We start from the raw sequence: 17865 nt of genomic DNA on the forward strand, positions 1-17865 counted from the left end.
CCTCAAATGGGTATTGAAAAATCCCATATTACTTGAGCAATTTTTAGATTACTAGTGGTTACAGTTTTGCGGATTTGAAAAATGGCGGAAATTGAAACTATTTTTCTTATTTTTTTGCAGTTTTTTCCTTTTTTTCTGTTTTTAGACAAGTTTCTTAGCCTATTATGACTTGCTTATTGTTTTGCGAGCATCTAGATACCCTATTGGCTGAAAGAAATTTCTCTTTGGATTTATGAGCTTTTGCAATATTAAAAAATTTATTAACTTTTTCCAGTTTTTTAGTCCAAGTCGTTTGTAGGAGCATATTTTTTCATGATTTGGCTTCAAATATTTTTTTAAAAGATTCTCATAAGTGGTTTTAGTAGGTACTTCTGACTTGCCTCATTCACTGTTTCCACTGAATGGTTTTGAAATCCATTGACTCAATGAATTACGCAAGATAGTGAACACAGTCAAGGTCAAAAGAGCAAAATAAAAAGAGACGGGATAAACCTATAAAGCCCGGTCATTAAGAATTAGGTTATCAAAGTTCATTAGAGTGTTTGCCAGCTGACATTGGTATTAAGATTATCACCTTTCAGTTTAGAAGCTGAATTAAGTATAATTTTAGAATCCGATTGAAACTGCACGCCGAATTAGAACACTTTTTGACACTAAAAAAATAGAAAAAAGTTTGGTGAATTTATCTCTTCGTCTTTTTTTCTTTTTTCTGTTTCAATCCCGATGTGCATCAAGCGCGTCAACGGCGGATATTTTCCGGCAACCTGCCGGATAAGTTTAATATTTCTTGTGGATAGGAAACTACCATTGCGTTACAACTTTTTTGAATAGGATCGGCTTTTTGCGAAACATTCGACGAAATTGCGAAAATGGAGGTTATATTAAATGATATTTCACATAGAAGACTTTTTATTATAATCGTTTGATTGATTATTATTACTTGATTCTATTACATGCTATTAGTAGGGCAGTTTGTAAAGTAAACTTGATTGGTCTCGTTATCTGTCCGAGCTTATTTCGTGTACAATAATATGTGCTTGTTAAAGAAATAGCGAAATAAAATTTTTCCTTCCTTAAGGTGAAATATTGTGTCTTTAGAGAAACAGAAAACACAACTATTGTTCAGGTGTTGAGAGTGCGGGCACAGATGTTTGAGACTAAGAAGCGCAATGAGCTCATGAGGCAGATGACGTCACTGGAGAATGAATTCAGTGAAGACTTGGGACTGGAGTTGTATGACTGGGAGATGGTGTTGATGTGGAGGGACTGGATGATGGAGAGCAGTCTGTGGAAGTCTGTTGCCATGGCAGGTCGGTCCAGACAAGTCTGTAGAAAAAACGCAAAAATGGAAAAAATTCAAAAATGGCTGATTGGACCCGAGCACAATTTTATGTTTCATTACTTTTATATTAATTGCTCTCGAACGAAGTTGGTAGCAATTATTGTAAACATGTTGATATTTTCATGCAAGTTTTTCGCTTGACCATTTTGCGCTTTTCTTCTAGAACGTTCTTTGACTTCTCAAGTGACTTTTTCACATTTTCGTTCTTCATTTTTGAGTGATCTCTATCGCTTTCACTCTGAAGTAACGCTTGTTGCTAATATAAAATCGATTGCAGCATAGCAAAAGGAAGGGCCTGATAGCCGAGTGGGTAGTGCGTATGGTGAGTGATCAGGAGGTCCAAGGTTCGATTCCTGGCGTGTTGAACTGTTTTTGTACCCATACAGAAGAATTTATTAAGGCTACAGCCCCTAGATTAAATTACCTCGCCTGTCGTTCGAGAGCAATTGTTCCGACATTAGTCGGTTTATGTTTAAATTTCGATGCAATTTTTTGTATTTCTTTAAGCGGATTGATTTTTATAAAGGTGGTTGTTGTCTGGTGATGGTGACCCTGTTCATTCCTCACCTGCTGCTGATTGTGACTACACTTCTCATGACAGCTGTAACATTTATCAACATCACAGGCACCATGTCTCTCATGGGTAAGTCAATCTCCCGTCAAATCCTCTTTTACTCACAGCAAACTCTTGAACATAAAATTGTTTATCAGAAAACGCTAATTCTTAATAGCCGCAAAGCGATAGCTGGGGCTATTATTGGCCTTCTCTTGGTTTTTTTTTAAAATTCAGAAATTTGAATTGTAACGACTCCAAAAGGAGCATTGGAGAACTCCTTTTTTAAATAAATTTTATTGGAGTGAATTTTGAAGCAGAAATGAAACGCGTAAAAAATGAGTGGTTTGTTTGCTGAACAAAATTGAATAGAAGCGAAAAGAGATTGGTTTTTTGTTCATACCACTGTTTTGGAGAGAGCAAGAAATTGAGGTGAAAAATTTAGCGAGCGTTTTTTAGATCACATACGGCTTTTAAAACAGTGTGTTTTTTAATTTTTTTTTTCGTTAACAGGTTTGGTTATGATATTTTATTAATTTTTTATTTCTTTTGATAGAGGTTTGAAAGTTTTGGGTAGTTAATGTGTTTTATGCTAATTTGGAGTTTTTCAGCTATTTCGCTGATTATAAGGCGAATTCCAGCCATTTTTCATCTTTTGTTTAGTTTTACTGCTTTTGAGTGGGATTTGAAAAGAAGCCTATTACTTCAGTTTCAGGAAAACCCATGACGTAGGAATCGGTATTTTTGCATGTTTTAAGATTGTCATAGGAAACCACTTACACCGAGGGCAGATTTGCCCTTGCTTGAGTTTAGCCATGCCTTTTCATAGTAATGTAGATGCCAAGTGACTGCAGTTTCGTTGGAAGAAAACCTTTTACGTAGAGAAATATGAAACTATTCTTAATTTTAGGAGTTCTTCGTTTTTCCTACAATCTTAGACAAATTTCTTAGCCTATTATGACCCTCCGAATAGTTTGCGAGCTTTTTATACTCTTATTTGCTTGAAGGAACTCATCCTTGGCTTTGTGTACTATTGTAATACTAAAAAAAATATGTCAATTTTTTCTAGATTTTTAATTAAATTTGTTTTTAAGAGCTTTTTCCATCAACCGACTTCAAAAATATTAATTCTCATGAGTGGTTTTAGTATTTACGAATTATTTGACGGGTTAGTGTTTTTTTGGCAGAGCCCGCTCTTCGAGTCGTTTCACGAATTCTTCCGGCTATGTTTTTTTTTCATTTCGCGATGTCATTTTTCATTTCACACTTAGCGGAGCGAGTTTTTTGTTCAGTTTTTGTTCGGGTGATTTGCCGCACTCAAAAATGACTTCCTCAATCTGAAATTGGCTTTTCTTTACTTTAAAGAGATGAGGTCAGGTGAGTGTATATTAATTAAATTGAAGTTTATTTTAGACTAATTGAAGTTTATTTTAGAGCTTATAATAGAAGCAATGAGTGCTTTGAGACTGCAGATCTACGAAACTATTGCGAGTATTTTCTGGCAATTTACCAGCTTTGTTTTGTCATTTTGCGATCGGCAAATTTTGTGACTCATTTTTGGTCAATAAAACCCCAAAACCGATAATGAGTTCCAAGTTTCCAGATTGCAAAATTACAAATAATGAGCGTTTTCTGAAAAACAATACGAGAATTTGCTGTCATGAAAAGAGAATTGTATGCAGGGTTTTATTCATTGTACACTGAAAGCTAGTTTTTCCAAACTAGCTTTCTATTTTTAGCAATTTTAGAACCAACTTGTATAGAAGTCAGTCTTCAAAAGATTTGGCAACAGATTTTAATCAACACCTGTTGGGATAATAGCAGTTAAATAAACTGCCAGTGTAATAAAATTTAGTGCCCGATCGACACTGGAAAAACACCTCAGCAGTAGACTACGAGTTTATCACACTCTGTTATCGCCACTGTTACTAAATAAACAATGGCGATAAAAGAGTGGTGATAAACTCGTACTCTAGTCTAAAAAAAACTTGTGTGTGTGTGTGGTTTGTGTGATGTTTTTGTGCCGTGTGTGTGTGTTGTGCGTGGTATGTGTGTGTTTGCGTGTGTGTGTGTGCGTGTGCGTGCGTGTGTCTGGTTGTGTGCTTGTGTGTGTGTGCGTATGTGTGTGTGTGCGTGTGTTTGTGTGTGAGCGTATGTGTGTGCGTGTGTACGTGTGTGCTTTGATAAACTTGTGACTAAAAAAACTTGTGTGGCGTGTGTGTTGTGTGTGTGCGGTGTGTGTGGTGTGTTTGTGTGTGTGCACGCGTATGTGTGTGTGTGTGCGTGTTTGTGTGTGAGCGTGTGTGTGGGTGTGTGTGTACGTGCCTGTGTGTGTTCTATGTTTGTGTGTGTGTGTGTGTGTGTGCAAGTGTGTGTGTGTGTGTAAATTTGTGTGTACGTGTGTGTATGTATGTGTGTTTTTGTGTGTGTGTATGTGTGTTTGTGTGCGTGTGTGTGTGCACGTGCGTGCGTGTGTGGTTGTTTTTTTGTGTGTGTGTGCATGCGTGTGTGTGTTTGCTTGTGAGCGTGTGTGTGTGCACGTGGGTGCGTGTGTACGTGTGTGCGTCCATTTGCGTGTGTGTTGTGTGTGTGTATGTGTGTCTCTGTGTGTGTGTGTGCATGTCTCTCTGTGTGTAAGTGTGTGTGTGTATGTGTGTGTGGGAGGGGGGGCGCATGAGGACAAAACGAAGAACAGATCCGAAGGAATCTCACTTATCTTTGAAAGTGTAATTGTCCACAAAAAATAAAAATGAAAAACCTATAAGAACTTATCATAACTTCTCGGTGGCGATAACAACCGTGTGGTAATATTCATTAATCAACACCTGTTGCGATAATAACAGTTAAATAAACTGCCAGTGTAATAAATTTTAATGCCTGCTCGACACTGGAAAAACACTTCAGCACTAGACTACAAGTTTATCACACTCTTTTAACGCCACTGTTACTAAGTAAAGAGTGGTGATAAACTCTTATAGTCTTATGATGGAAACAGTTTGATAATCTTGTAGTCTAAAAAAAACTTGCGCGTGGTGTCTGTGTTGTGTCCTTGCGTGTGGGTGTGTGTGTGTAAGTTTGTGTATGTGTGTGTGTGAGTGTGCGCGCGTGTGTATTTGTGGTTGTATGTGTTTGTAAGTGTGCGTGGCTGCGTGTGTACGTGCGTGTGTTTTAGGTTGTGTATGTGTGTTTGTAAGTGTGTGTGCGTGCGTGTGTGTTTGTGTGCGTGCGTGGGTGCCTGTGTACGTCTGTGCGTGAGTGTCTCTTTGTGTTTGTTTGTGTGTGTGCGTTTGTGTGTGTTGTGTGTGTGTGTGGTTTGTGTTGAGTGTGGTATGTGTGTGTGTGTGTGTGTGTGTTTGTGAGCGAGTGTGTGTTTTGCGTGTGTGTGCGTGCGTGTGTGTGGGTGTGTTTATGTGTGTGTTTGTAAGTGTGTAACTACGTGTGAGTGTGTGTGTGCGTGCGTGTGCGTGTGTCTGTTTATGTGTGTGTTTGTAAGTGTGTAAGTATGTGTGAGTGTGTGTGTGTGCGTGCATGTGCGCGTGTGTGTGTGTGTGTGGGTGTGTTTATGTGTGTGTGTTTGTAAGTGTGTAACTATGTGTGAGTGTGTGTGTGTGCGTGCGTGTGCGTTGTGTGTGTGTCTATTTGTTTGTGTGTGTGTGCTTGGGTTCGTGTGTGTGTGTGCGTGCGTTGTGTGTGTGTCTGTTTGTGTGTGTGTGCTTGGGTTCGTGTGTGTATGTGTGCTTGGGTTCGTGTGTGTGTGTGTGTGTGCGTGTGCGTGCGTTGTGTGTGTGTCTGTTTGTGTGTGTGTGTGCCTGGGTTCGTGTGTGTGTGTGCTTGGGTTCGTGTGTGTGTGTGTGTGTGCGTTGTGTGTGTGTCTGTTTGTGTGTGTGTGTGCTTGGGTTCGTGTGTGTGTGTGTGTGTGTGCGTTGTGTGTGTGTCTGTTTGTGTGTGGGAGGGGGGGGGGCGCATGAGGACATAACGAAGAACAGATCCGAAGGAATCTCACTTACCTTTGAAAGTGTAATTGTCCACAAAAAAATAAAAATGAAAAACCAATAAGAATGTGTATGATTTTGAAATGATCGCAACAGGTGTTGATTAAAAAAATTACCACACGGTTGTTATCGCCCTCGAAGTTATCATAACTTCTCGGTGGCGATAACAACCGTGTGGTAATATTCATTAATCAACACCTGTTCCGATAATAAAAGCTAAATAAACTGCCAGTGTAATAAATTTTAATGCCTGCTCGACACTGCAAAAACACTTCAGCACTAGACTACAAGTTTATTACACTCTTTTATCGCCACTGTTACTAAGTAAAGAGTGGTGATAAACTCTTATAGTCTTATGATGGAAACAGTTTGATAATCTTGTAGTCTAAAAAAAACTTGTGCGTGGTGTCTGTGTTGTGTCCTTGCGTGTGGGTGTGTGTGTGTAAGTTTGTGTATGTGTGTGTGTGAGTGTGCGCGCGTGTGTATTTGTGGTTGTATGTGTTTGTAAGTGTGCGTGGCTGCGTGTGTACGTGCGTGTGTGTGTGTGCGTGTGTGTTTTAGGTTATGTGTGTGTGTTTGTAAGTGTGTGTGCGTGCGTGTGTGTTTGTGTGCGTGCGTGGGTGCCTGTGTACGTCTGTGCGTGAGTGTCTGTTTGTGTTTGTTTGTGTGTGTGCGTTTGTGTGTGTTGCGTGTGTGTAGTTTGTGTTGAGTGTGGTATGTGTCTGTTTGTGAGCGAGTGTGTGTGTTTTGCGTGTGTGTGTGCGTAAGTGTGTGTGTTTGTAATTGTGTAAGTATGTGTGAGTGTGTGTGTGTGCGTGCATGTGCACGTGTGTGTGGGTGTGTTTGTAAGTGTGTAACTATGTGTGAGTGTGTGTGCGTGCGTGTGCGTTGTGTGTGTGTCTGTTTGTGTGTGTGTGTGCTTGGGTTAGTGTGTGTGTGTGCGTGCGTTGTGCGTGTGTGTTTGTGTGTGTGTGTGCTTGGGTTCGTGTGTGTGCTTGGGTTCGCGTGTGTTTGTGCGTTGTGTGTGTGTCTGTTTGTGCGTGTGTGTGTGCTTGGGTTCGTGTGTGTGTGTGTGCTTGGGTTCGTGTGTGTGTGTGTGTGTGTGCGTGCGTTGTGTGTGTGTCTGTTTGTGTGTGTGTGCTTGGGTTTGTGTGTGTGTGTGTGCTTGGGTTCGTGTGTGTGTGTGTGTGTGCGTTGTGTGTGTGTCTGTTTGTGTGTGTGTGTGTGCTTGGGTTCGTGTGTGTGCGTATGCGTGCGTTGTGTGTGTGTCTGTTTGTGTGTGGGTGTGTGCTTGGGTTCGTGTGTGTGTGTGTGTGCTTGGGTTCGTGTGTGTGTGTGCGTGCGTTGTGTGTGTCTGTTTGTGTGTGTGTGTGTGTGTGCGCGCTTAGGTTCGTGTGTGTGTGTGTGTGCGTGCGTTGTGTGTGTGTCTGTTTGTGCGTGTGTGTGTGCTTGGGTTCGTGTGTGTGTGTGTGTGTGCTTGGGTTCGTGTGTGTATGTGTGTGTGTGTGCGTGCGTTGTGTGTGTGTCTGTTTGTGTGTGTGTGTGCTTGGGTTTGTGTGTGTGTGTGTGCTTGGGTTCGTGTGTGTGTGTGTGCGTGCGTTGTGTGTGTGTCTGTTTGTGTGTGTGTGTGTGTGCTTGGGTTCGTGTGTGTGTGTGCGTGCGTTGTGTGTGTGTCTGTTTGTGTGTAGGTGTGTGCTTGGGTTCGTGTGTGTGTGTGTGTGTGTGCTTGGGTTCGTGTGTGTGTGTGCGTGCGTTGTGTGTGTGTCTCTTTGTGTGTGTGTGTCTGTTTGTGTGTGTGTGTGTGCGCGCGTGTGTGCGTGCGTTGTGTGTGTGTCTGTTTGTGTGTGTGTGTGTGCTTGGGTTCGTGTGTGTGTGTGTGTGCTTTGTTTCGTGTGTGTGTGCGTGTGTGTGTGCGTGCGTTGTGTGTGTGTGTGTGTCTGTTTGTGTGTGTGTGTGTGCTTGGATTCGTGTGTGTGTGTGTGTGTGTGCTTGGGTTCGTGTGTGTGTGTGTGTGTGTGTGTGTGTGTGTGCGTGCGTTGTGTGTGTGTCTGTTTGTGTGTGTGCTTGGGTTCGTGTGTGTGTGCGTTTGTGTGTGCGTGTGTGCTTGGGTTCGTGTGTGTGTGTGTGCTTGGGTTCGTGTGTGTGTGTGTGTGTGTGCGCGCGTGCGTGTGTGTGTGTGTGCGTGCGTTGTGTGTGTGTCTGTTTGTGTGTGTGTGCTTGGGTTCGTGTGTGTGTGTGTGTGCGTGCGTTGTGTGTGTGTGTGTGTGTGCTTGGGTTCGTGTGTGTGTGTGTGTGTGCTTGGGTTCGCGTGTGTGTGTGTGTGTGTGTGTGCGTGTGTGTGCGTGCGTGTGTGTGTGCGTGTGTGTGCGCGTGTTTGTGCGTGTGTGTGTGTGCGTGTGTGTACGCGCGTGTGTGTGTGTGTGTGTGTGCGTGTGTGTGTGTGTGTGTGTGTGTGTGTGGGGGGGGGGGAGGGGGCATGAGGACAAAACGAAGAACAGATCCGAACAAATATCCGTTACCTTTGAAAATGTAATTGTCCACAAAAAATAAAAATGAAAAACCAATAAGAATGTGTTTGATTTTGAAATGATCGCAACAGGTGTTGATTAAAAAGATTAACCACACGGTTGTTATCGCCCTCGAAGTTATCATAACACCTCGGCTTCGCCACGGAGTTTGATAACTTCTCGGTGGCGATAACAACCGTGTGGTAATATTCATTCAGGTCTTGTTTATCTATTATATCCCATTACAGGAATGACGTACTGTCCTCAGACATATGTGGTGTCTTTGATTGCAATGGGCATGAGCATAGATTACATAGCACATAGTGCCAGGTGCTTCTTCACTACACACAGACACCACCACACTCATCACACAAGGGCTTCGAATGGAGCCAGAGTTGGTTCAAATGACGCCAACATCACCACTTATCGCCAGAAGAGGAAAGATGGCAAGGGACATGAGAATGATGATGGCTTAGAAGTGTTGAAGCAGACTATGGCCGAAATTAGGTTACTTAAATTTGATAAATTAACTCACTGTGATCGTAACACCAAAACAGAGCTCAAAATAATCAATGCAACAAATTTTAGAAATTGTAAGTGGCGGAGTCAGAATAAAGATGCCGCTATTTTGCAGCATCGTTGGTTTAATCCGTTTGGGAAGGAGAGATAACGTAATTCCTGACAATAGTATTTCTCAGACCTCAGTGGACAACAGTAATAATAGAAGCTTTGTGGTAGATCTGTGGAGCAAACATATGGAGCGAAATGCCTATTTTATTTTTCATACTTTTTGCGTTGTTGCAACTTAGCTGTCTTCAAAAGTTTTTGTTGCAAGATACAACTTTCCTATTGGGGCGAAATGAAATAGCTACAGAACACAGGATTAAAAAATTATCTGTTGAACTTTTAATAAAAACCTAACTTGGATTAATTTCTCATTGATCTCTTGATCCGCGAATTCTGTAGATAATGAACAATTCGTCTGTCAAAAGATTGTTTCTATTTAAAAACCTTGAAAGCTGGAATTCGGAACAACAAACCAAAAATCCCACATTTTTGCGAAAAGCAGGAATCTTGCATCTTAAAAGTTTGTTAATGAGATGAGTATCCCAGACTATCACTGCGGAGACCAGGTTTATTTTACCCGGCAGAGAGAACTTCGCATCAAAATTAGTTATGACATAAATTTCTCTTGGCCTGGGCCTCTTCCAAAGTAGAGATAGCTATCTCACTAAACTCAATTATTTACATGCAAGAACTGAAACTAATTTCAGCTCTCTCGAACGCAGCAATTAACTTAAACGTGTGTCTTTTTTAGGCAAAAATTTTGCTTGACGCTTTTGTTCTAGAAATTCTTTGACTTCTTGAGTTTTTCACACTTTAGTTCATTTTTGAGTGATCCATTTGAGTGATCCAAGTTGCTCTCGTTTTGAAATAGGGTAATCGATAGGAAATCAAAACCTTTGTAGCTGAGTGGTTATGATGTCAGGCTACAAACCTGGAGGTCCTGGTGCGAAGCGCGGTGGGAAGATTTTTTTGCACCCGTAAAACATTTCTAAGCTATGCCCCCTCTTAATCAAATTACCCCCGTCTGTCGTTCGAGAGCAATTCATCCGACGTTAGTCGGTTTATGTTTGGTACCACCAATTTGGTACCCGCCGATTAGGTTCAGCTGTTTGAAGCTGTGATACCAGTCTAAATCACGGAAAATGCAATCATGAAATAGGTCGCATGGGTAAAAAAGCAAAAGAGTGAAGAGAAACAAACGGTTTGACAGCAATTAATCAAGATAACGGCATCACAGCAACGCACAGCTTACAGCTCAGATTATAATAAAACACGCGAGCACCAAATTGTTAACTGCTGAAGAGGAACTTACGATTATCTGTTCAGTCAACTACACTTCTCTTAACTCACATGTTTTTGTGGAGGCTTAGACGTGTTATTTTTAGAAACAGATATGAATAAATGTTTTTGTATAGTTTGAGCGTGCAAGCATAATCTAAGATCAAGAACTGCCCTTCACATGCCTTGTCTCTTGAGTACGGTTTTGACGAGATATTTGAAAAGCAGTTCTTAATATTACGAATTTCCCGATCGCTCACACTATTAAAAAACGCTTATTTAAATCTTTGTTTCACAAAATTGCACATAACAGACGTCTTTCAAGAGAGTCCCCCACAAAAACAATTTGAGCTGTAAGTTAAGATAATTGTAGGTATTTGCGAGTACAGTCTTTACGAGACTAGTAAGTCGTAAGGCTCTAAGAGAACTTCTTGCATTCCAGGCTTTACTTGTTTGAAAAAACGATCAGGCAAAAGGATGGTAGTACAATTTTTTTTAAAAAAAAACCAGCAGGACTAATATAATGGCTACAATTGTGGTTTGAGAGCAATACATATTCAAATAAGTTAACAAGGTAACAAACCCATTTTGGAAGCTTATCGTTGGCTTATCTTTGTGACTGATGTTATTTTGCTTTACATCTCCAAAAAATTATTTCTGATCTCACACTTCAGCATCCAATTCAGAGCGAACGATAAGCATCCAATACAGGTTTGTTACTTTGTTAACATAATTGAATACGCACTGATTAATTGCCCTCAAATCGGTTATTTTAAGAAACAAAGATGTAAAACACAGCCGGCAGATTGCCGGAAAATAGCCGCGATAGACACTTGTGGCCTTCCATGAATTGCAACAACTAAAGAAATGAGATTAACAGAAAACTAGACTTTTTGGGTTAGATTCGGACTGTCAATTTTATGACACATACGCTCTATAAGGAAAAAGCCCTAAAGGAGCATTTTGAAAATTGATATTCGAAACCAAAAACGCAAGACTTATACTCGAGAATTAGGGCATATAAGTTTGGCACTACTTAGATGCGCACTATTGACTTTTAACTAGTAAATGTTCAAAAAATTTAAGTTACATAAGTGAGTTCAGAAGTCGTTTTGTTTGAGTGATTTAAGTCACGCAATTGACCTAAAAGCAGAAATGACGTCACGCACACAAAAGCAGTAGAAGTCACTGAAGTCATTGAAAAAGTCAATTCCAAGAAGGTAGGTCGTAAGAATCATTGTAAGACAAATTAAAAAAAACCACGATGACCCCAATAATAGCCGCTATCATTTCGCGGCCATTAATAAGTATTTTTGAATAGTGTCAGCATACCGTCAAACTCGTAAGAATAAGAACCGCCCTCTACTTGTCTCCATTTATTAATTCCAACAAATTCAGAGCTGCATTATAATGAGAAAAAATTCAAAATCAACAACTCAAAGACAGCTGTAATTCCATGTTTCCGCAAAAACTCAACATAGACTTTTGTGAGAAACCAACACGTGCTTAATGCTAATGTGGGTGTTAAGGATATTTGTAATAAAATCGTAACAATTTTGAAAGCAATTAAAAAACTTAGTCAAAAGAACTAAATTCCATTAGAAAGCACTGGAGGATCATTAAAATCGCAAAGACATCATCCTGTTAAAAAGAAACAGCGCTAAAAAGATTGGATTAGGTAAAAAAAAATTTTAGCCAAAAACTTCAAAATAAGGAATCAAATTTTAATTGAATTGCAAATACTTAATGCAAAAGAATGAATTACCGAAATTAAAATCCTTGATGGTGCAAAAAAAACAATATACGAGAAAAAAAACTGAATGATTGAACGAAAAAACCGGGCTAGTCTTTTCAAAACCGAAATAACCGGGCTAGTCTTTTTCAAAAAGTCTGCTCAAGGATCAAAACTAAATTATTTTTAGAAAAAGGCAAAAAATATCTGAAACTTGAGGAAAACGCGCCGATTTTGCACTAACGCTTTTTAAGCTCTCAAGAACACCGTAACATCAATTACAGCGGATTATATATTGCGTCGAAGAAAACCTATGTCTACAGCAAACCAAACCACAAAGATTTGGAGTTCACACGGCCTTTTTTCTCACTTTCACTTTAAAGTCAAAACGACGTCTGAACACCCGACTTCCGGTAAAAAAAACAGCCGGAAAACTCTTGTACAGACACGAAGTAGATATTTACTAGGGCCCAAGACAACTTATCTTAAACAAATTTAACCTACTTTATTACACTAACAATTAAAAAAAATAGAGTTAAGTTAACACGAGGTAAATTATTTGAAAATTAGTGGTTACAACTGAAAAAAGAATGTGCAATAGAAATAGTTTCCATTCAATAATCGACTATCATCTGATAGACAGAAAAACAACAGTAACGGAACAAGGAAAAAACCGCGAAAGAGAAATCAGTTATTCTGCTCGATCAATGACGCACCCAAAAAAGTAAACCAGAAAAAAAACAAAACTACTGATGCGAATATTTTATTTGAGTGAAAAACTCACTGTATAACCCTGAGCTTAAAATTAGAAGATATAGACAAAGTTAAAAACAGTAAAATTGGTCAAAGCTCAACCTCAATATTAAATTCAATCAAATCGAAAGGTAACCAAATCCACTAGATCAACACAGAACTTAAGAATGTCACAAAAAGCAAAATTAGGTCATATAACAATAAAAAATAGCTAAAAACTAGATTTAATAAATTTAAAAAGCTAATCATTTTCTATATAATCCAAGTGCATATAACAACGACAAGCTTTCTCTCCTGGGAATGAAAATATAAAATGAGCCCACTGTACCGAGGAATCCCTGTTAAGTTCTAACTCTCTTCTCTATATCTGAAAATTTTCAATTTCTCAATTTTTGCAAACAATTTCTTAACAAACTACTTTATACCTGTAAAATAGCAATTATTTGGTAACTTAAAATTCCAATGGCCAATAGTAGGCGTCTGTTTACTTGTCAACAAAATTTAAAAAAATACTTCGCCAAAATTGCTCGAACATTGTCAAAAACAGAAAATATTTACAATTAACACAACACGTGATAATTACAATTAACACAACAACACGTGATACTTACAATTAACAAATCACTTTTATACGATTTTCACACATTCTGAATGCTATAATCATAGCGCATTAAAACTGTTTAAGGAAAAGACCCAATTTAAAACAAAATAACGGTTGAAAAATCCACTCCTGAACAAAAAATATTGCTCGCTTATCGAAAATTTTTACAGCAATTTCTCGCTCCCTCGTAAAGAGCGGTATGAACAAAAAACCACTATTTTTGCTCCACTCTCCAATTTCACTCAAACCACTCCAAATTTCACGTGTTTCATTTCCTTCTTCAAAATTCACTTCAATAAAATTTTTATTAAAAACAGCTGGAAGAAAAAAAAACATTCAGAACTTGCCTAAACTACTCATGAGAACTAATCACGATGAAAAAACTAGAAAAGTAGCTATTTTGTTTTATATTACACGGGCACAAAGAATTATTTAGGTATTAAAGAGTATTAAAATGCTTGCAAAACAAAAGAGGAGTCATAATAGGCTAAAAGCGTGTCTTAAACGGCAATATTAAGAACGAGAAAACTGTACTCACTTCGTATCTAAAACCCGCAAATTGGCATGAAATTCATATTAATTACCAGAATCCTTTTAATCACTATCAACACAACCCTAAAAATTTTTTGACGCAGCTCTAAAAGAGTTTTAGTGCCTTCTCTTTAAAATTATATACGATGCAGTGATGTTTATGTTTATATTTCTCATGACGCAGCTCTAAAAGAGCAATAGTGCCTTGTATTTAAAATTATGTACGATGCAGTAATGTCTCATAGTGGGGTATCCATTGGTTTGTCCTACGCGGCTTAGGAGCGAACCCCCTTTATTTTTTATCAAAATCAAAACAACCCTAAAAGCCGCGCGTGAACAAACTTCGCTAGCACATAGAAATTTTTTTCAGACCTCAATTTCGTGCTCTCTCGAAAACAGCAATTTAAACAGAAAACAACACTCTTTTCGCTCAACTTTAATTTTGTTCAGCGCCAATCTACTCCAAAATTTTTCACGCGTTTCATTTCCTGCTTTCCTCATTTCACCCGTTTCCAATAATCCTCTTCGAGTCGTTAAAAGACACTTTGCCAATACTCCTCTTCCAGTCGTAAAAACCAAAAGAAACACAATGTATAGCTACGCTCAGCTGACAGCTTCGCAGCTATAAACAAACCGAGCTATTAGCCAATTTTTAAAAAAATATCCAGACTAAAAAGAGTGCTGATACATTTCAAAGGAACATACTTGGCATGCTGCGCGATGACATTTTTTCTAAACACTACATTCAATCGATTCTATCGAAGCTACAGAGTGAAGCTGGTACCTTTTCAGTCCAGCTGATTTCGTGTTAAACAGTTTTTATTTTCAGTGTGCCTTTAACCAACTCAGCTTTCACCACAATTCTGGGCATATCCCTGCTGGTGTTTGCAGAGAGTCTTACCTTCCGAGACATTGGCTACTCTGTTATAGCAATATTTCTACACAGCTACGTGAACGGGTGCTATGTCCTACCTGTTAGTAGATTCCATTAAGACTTTTTCGCATTTTATTAAACATCAAAATAATCATAACTAAAACAAAGTCATAGATGCTAACTTGCTCTATAGTATGATAAGCTGAAAAAATATAATTCTCGGAGCTCTTGGTATAAAGCTGACTTAACAAATTTGTCATAAAATAAAATTCAGGAGCGGAAATGAAATTACTTTCTGATTTCATATTTCGGCGAATTGTAATAGATCTCCATGATATGGTTATTTGTCCACGATTGCCAGTTCGTTTTCAACCTGTTTTATAATTGCTTCATATTTTGGGACAGAATCAAAATGTGCTGTAATTTAATTTGAGGTTCTGCTACACTACATATCAAAGATTGGGTCAGGAATATTTGATGAAAAGGAGATGAGCAGAAGACACAGAGGGAACACAACAGAGATTGTGATCAACAGTGGAGGAGGCGGAGGAGGTAGATTGGCAGTCTCTGAAGAAGCATTTTTAGAGATACACGGAGACAGCCACAACATGGTGGCAGAGTTCTAAATTAACTCAGCCAATTGCTAAAACATCTCATACTTACATCGAAGTTACTTAAGAGCTTGTGAAAACATTACAAAACAGTTTCTTACAAATTTATGACTTGGTTAATTACAAGCTAGCCACCAGGAACTGTTTCCAATTGCTCAAGTTTAATCAGAAGACTTGAAGTCTTATTAACTCAGTTCACATTCAATTCTTTAAGGAAACAGTTGGTGTCAGGACAAAATACGCAATGTGACAAAATACCCAAAATATACTCAATGACACTACCAAAGGGAATAAATTAGGTATAACGGCATTAGGTATTTTGTCATGCTACCGAAACAGTTCGATAGCCGGAAGAAATTGAAGAACCCACAAAATACAGTTGCTCACAGCTTGCTCTTTCACAAACTAAGGTGCATTTAAAATAGTCTCAATTGCCATTTGTTTATTAGCAAAATGCTCTATCCTATACGGCTTCCAATTTAGTCCTTTTGTTCTATAGATTTAAAATTAGTTTTAAACCGTAAATACTCTACTTGTTTCGATGTTTTTAAAATTGAAACATACTTGAAACTACTGTCTTTCTCGTGGTGAAAAATTGGAGGTTTAAGAATTCAAATAATTCACGGAAATAAAGGAGGAAAATATAACTATTCATTCAGTTTAACAAAGTTTTTCTGTATCACAGGCTCTAGCGTAGTCCAATCAACGTCAACACTTTTCCGTTCCTGGATTGAACCCATTCGAATCCGCTTAATTTTTGATTGCGAAACGCGTACACGACCTGAGTTTTGCAACTGATTATTTTCGCTGGTCATCTACCAAAATTATTTTGCGATCTAATCTTGACAGCAATTTCTGCATCTTACGTCTATTCTGTCTTTCATAATATTTAATACTCTCACCCACAAATCTGTCACGACATTCACCACCATCTGATGACGAGTCATGCAATAAACTACAGGAGCCTGGAACCGCAAAAGAAACCTGAGGATCTGCTAACAAGTTTTGCAACTCTTCGATCCTTTTGATCAAATATTGTAAATAATTTCGAAGCATTGTCTTCGGTTGAACAATTGTGAACAAATTAGTAGCCATCACCTCATTTGAGGATTTTTCTATTTCAATCACGGAACGAATCCACATATTGAAGCACGGTAGTTGATTTTGCCAGGTCACAAAATATTCGACTAATTTGACTATTTCAGTTGGATTTCCACTAATATTTACAGCCTGTTTAAAATTCTGGAAGTGATTCAATAATAAACTAACAGGAACTTCATTTTGCGGTTGTTCAGTATCTACACATTTCGTCATAAAGCACTGCAAGTCATTATTAACCAATCGAAGCTGACTTTTCACTGCCCAGTAAAAGTTGAGAGAATCGCCGCTAACATCACTTGTTGAACCGTTTTTGGAGCTATTGGCTATTTGTTTCGATATTTCGGAAAGTAACAATTCACAATTTGAAATTAGGGACAAACTTTTTATACGCTCAGTTACTATTTGCTTCAGACAATTCCGCGCACCAATAAAGTATCCAAAAACAATCAGTAGCTTACGACCAGTGTTTAACTTTTGACTGTTTTTTTGCCGAAACAAATGCTCAAATTGCTCTGAACTCAAATGCATTGCGCCCATAACAGTGGACAATAAGTTACGCATTTCATTGAATTCAGTCTCGGATAAGTCATCAAACTTCCCCTTTCGGAGCAACTCAGGCGTGACTTTAAAGTTAAACAGCGCATTCAGAAGATTACAAAGACACTTCAAACACTGCTTCACTTCTTGCTTTGATTTGGTTTTATCCATTTCTCTGAAAAAATAACCACTAATTTTGATTTTTAACATTGTACTAAATTTGAATAGAACATTTTAAACTTGGAATATTTAACCCCTGGGTTATATTTTTAATTTACTTGTTTAAAAAAGAGGCCAACTACAATGAAACATTACACAGCAACAGGATATCCAAGTTAGCGATACAGATATAGTATTAAAATTGTTGGATTCAAAAAGTAATTTCTCAATTTATTGTATCTTCGAATAACAACAATTTGAATATCTCTGTGATAATTAATCATCACTCAATGCAAGCGATGCTCAAAAAATCAACAACAGCAACAACAAAGATACTGCAGATTTTTGATAGTGATTGACGTTGATAGTGATTAACCAAGTAATTTAGATTCTCCATGAGAAAAAACTGCATTAGAGCTGAAGATGACGACCGTAAAAGACACTTAATTTCCAATAAGTACTGCATAAAACAATCAATTAAATTTTCGCCGAAACATTATTGACATTAGCCTCGACAATGAATTTTAGATTGATCTGACAAAAAAACGTGCATGGAAAGAATTCTTTAACCTTCTTTGTTTCTTAAATCAGAGATTTCATTTAGATCACCAGGAGAACACCAACTTGACTTCATTTCTCTAATTACTGCTCGGGCTCAAACTTGGACTTTACTGCCTCTTTGCCCAAAAACATCGCAATCAAAAGTCATGTCACACAAGTCAAATGT

The 17865-nt window shown here is 38.4% G+C and overlaps 1 protein-coding gene across 2 annotated transcripts in view; it reads left to right on the forward strand.

Moving 5' to 3' along the window:
• Positions 1-15911, forward strand: part of LOC142348834 (uncharacterized) — a 114517-nt gene extending 98606 nt beyond the window's left edge. For both annotated transcript variants that reach the window (XM_075400367.1, XM_075400365.1), the window contains exons 7-11: positions 1127-1310; positions 1869-1985; positions 8643-8901; positions 14686-14830; positions 15165-15911. In XM_075400367.1, coding sequence (XP_075256482.1) covers positions 1127-1310; positions 1869-1985; positions 8643-8901; positions 14686-14830; positions 15165-15356 — 897 coding nt within the window. In that variant the 3' untranslated portion in view covers positions 15357-15911. The remainder of the gene's footprint in view (positions 1-1126; positions 1311-1868; positions 1986-8642; positions 8902-14685; positions 14831-15164) is intronic.
• Positions 15912-17865: the final 1954 nt, after the last annotated feature.

The sequence above is a fragment of the Convolutriloba macropyga genome, chromosome 10 (genome assembly GCF_964194025.1).
Source record: "Convolutriloba macropyga chromosome 10, txConMacr16.3, whole genome shotgun sequence".
NCBI lineage: Eukaryota > Metazoa > Xenacoelomorpha > Acoela > Convolutidae > Convolutriloba > Convolutriloba macropyga.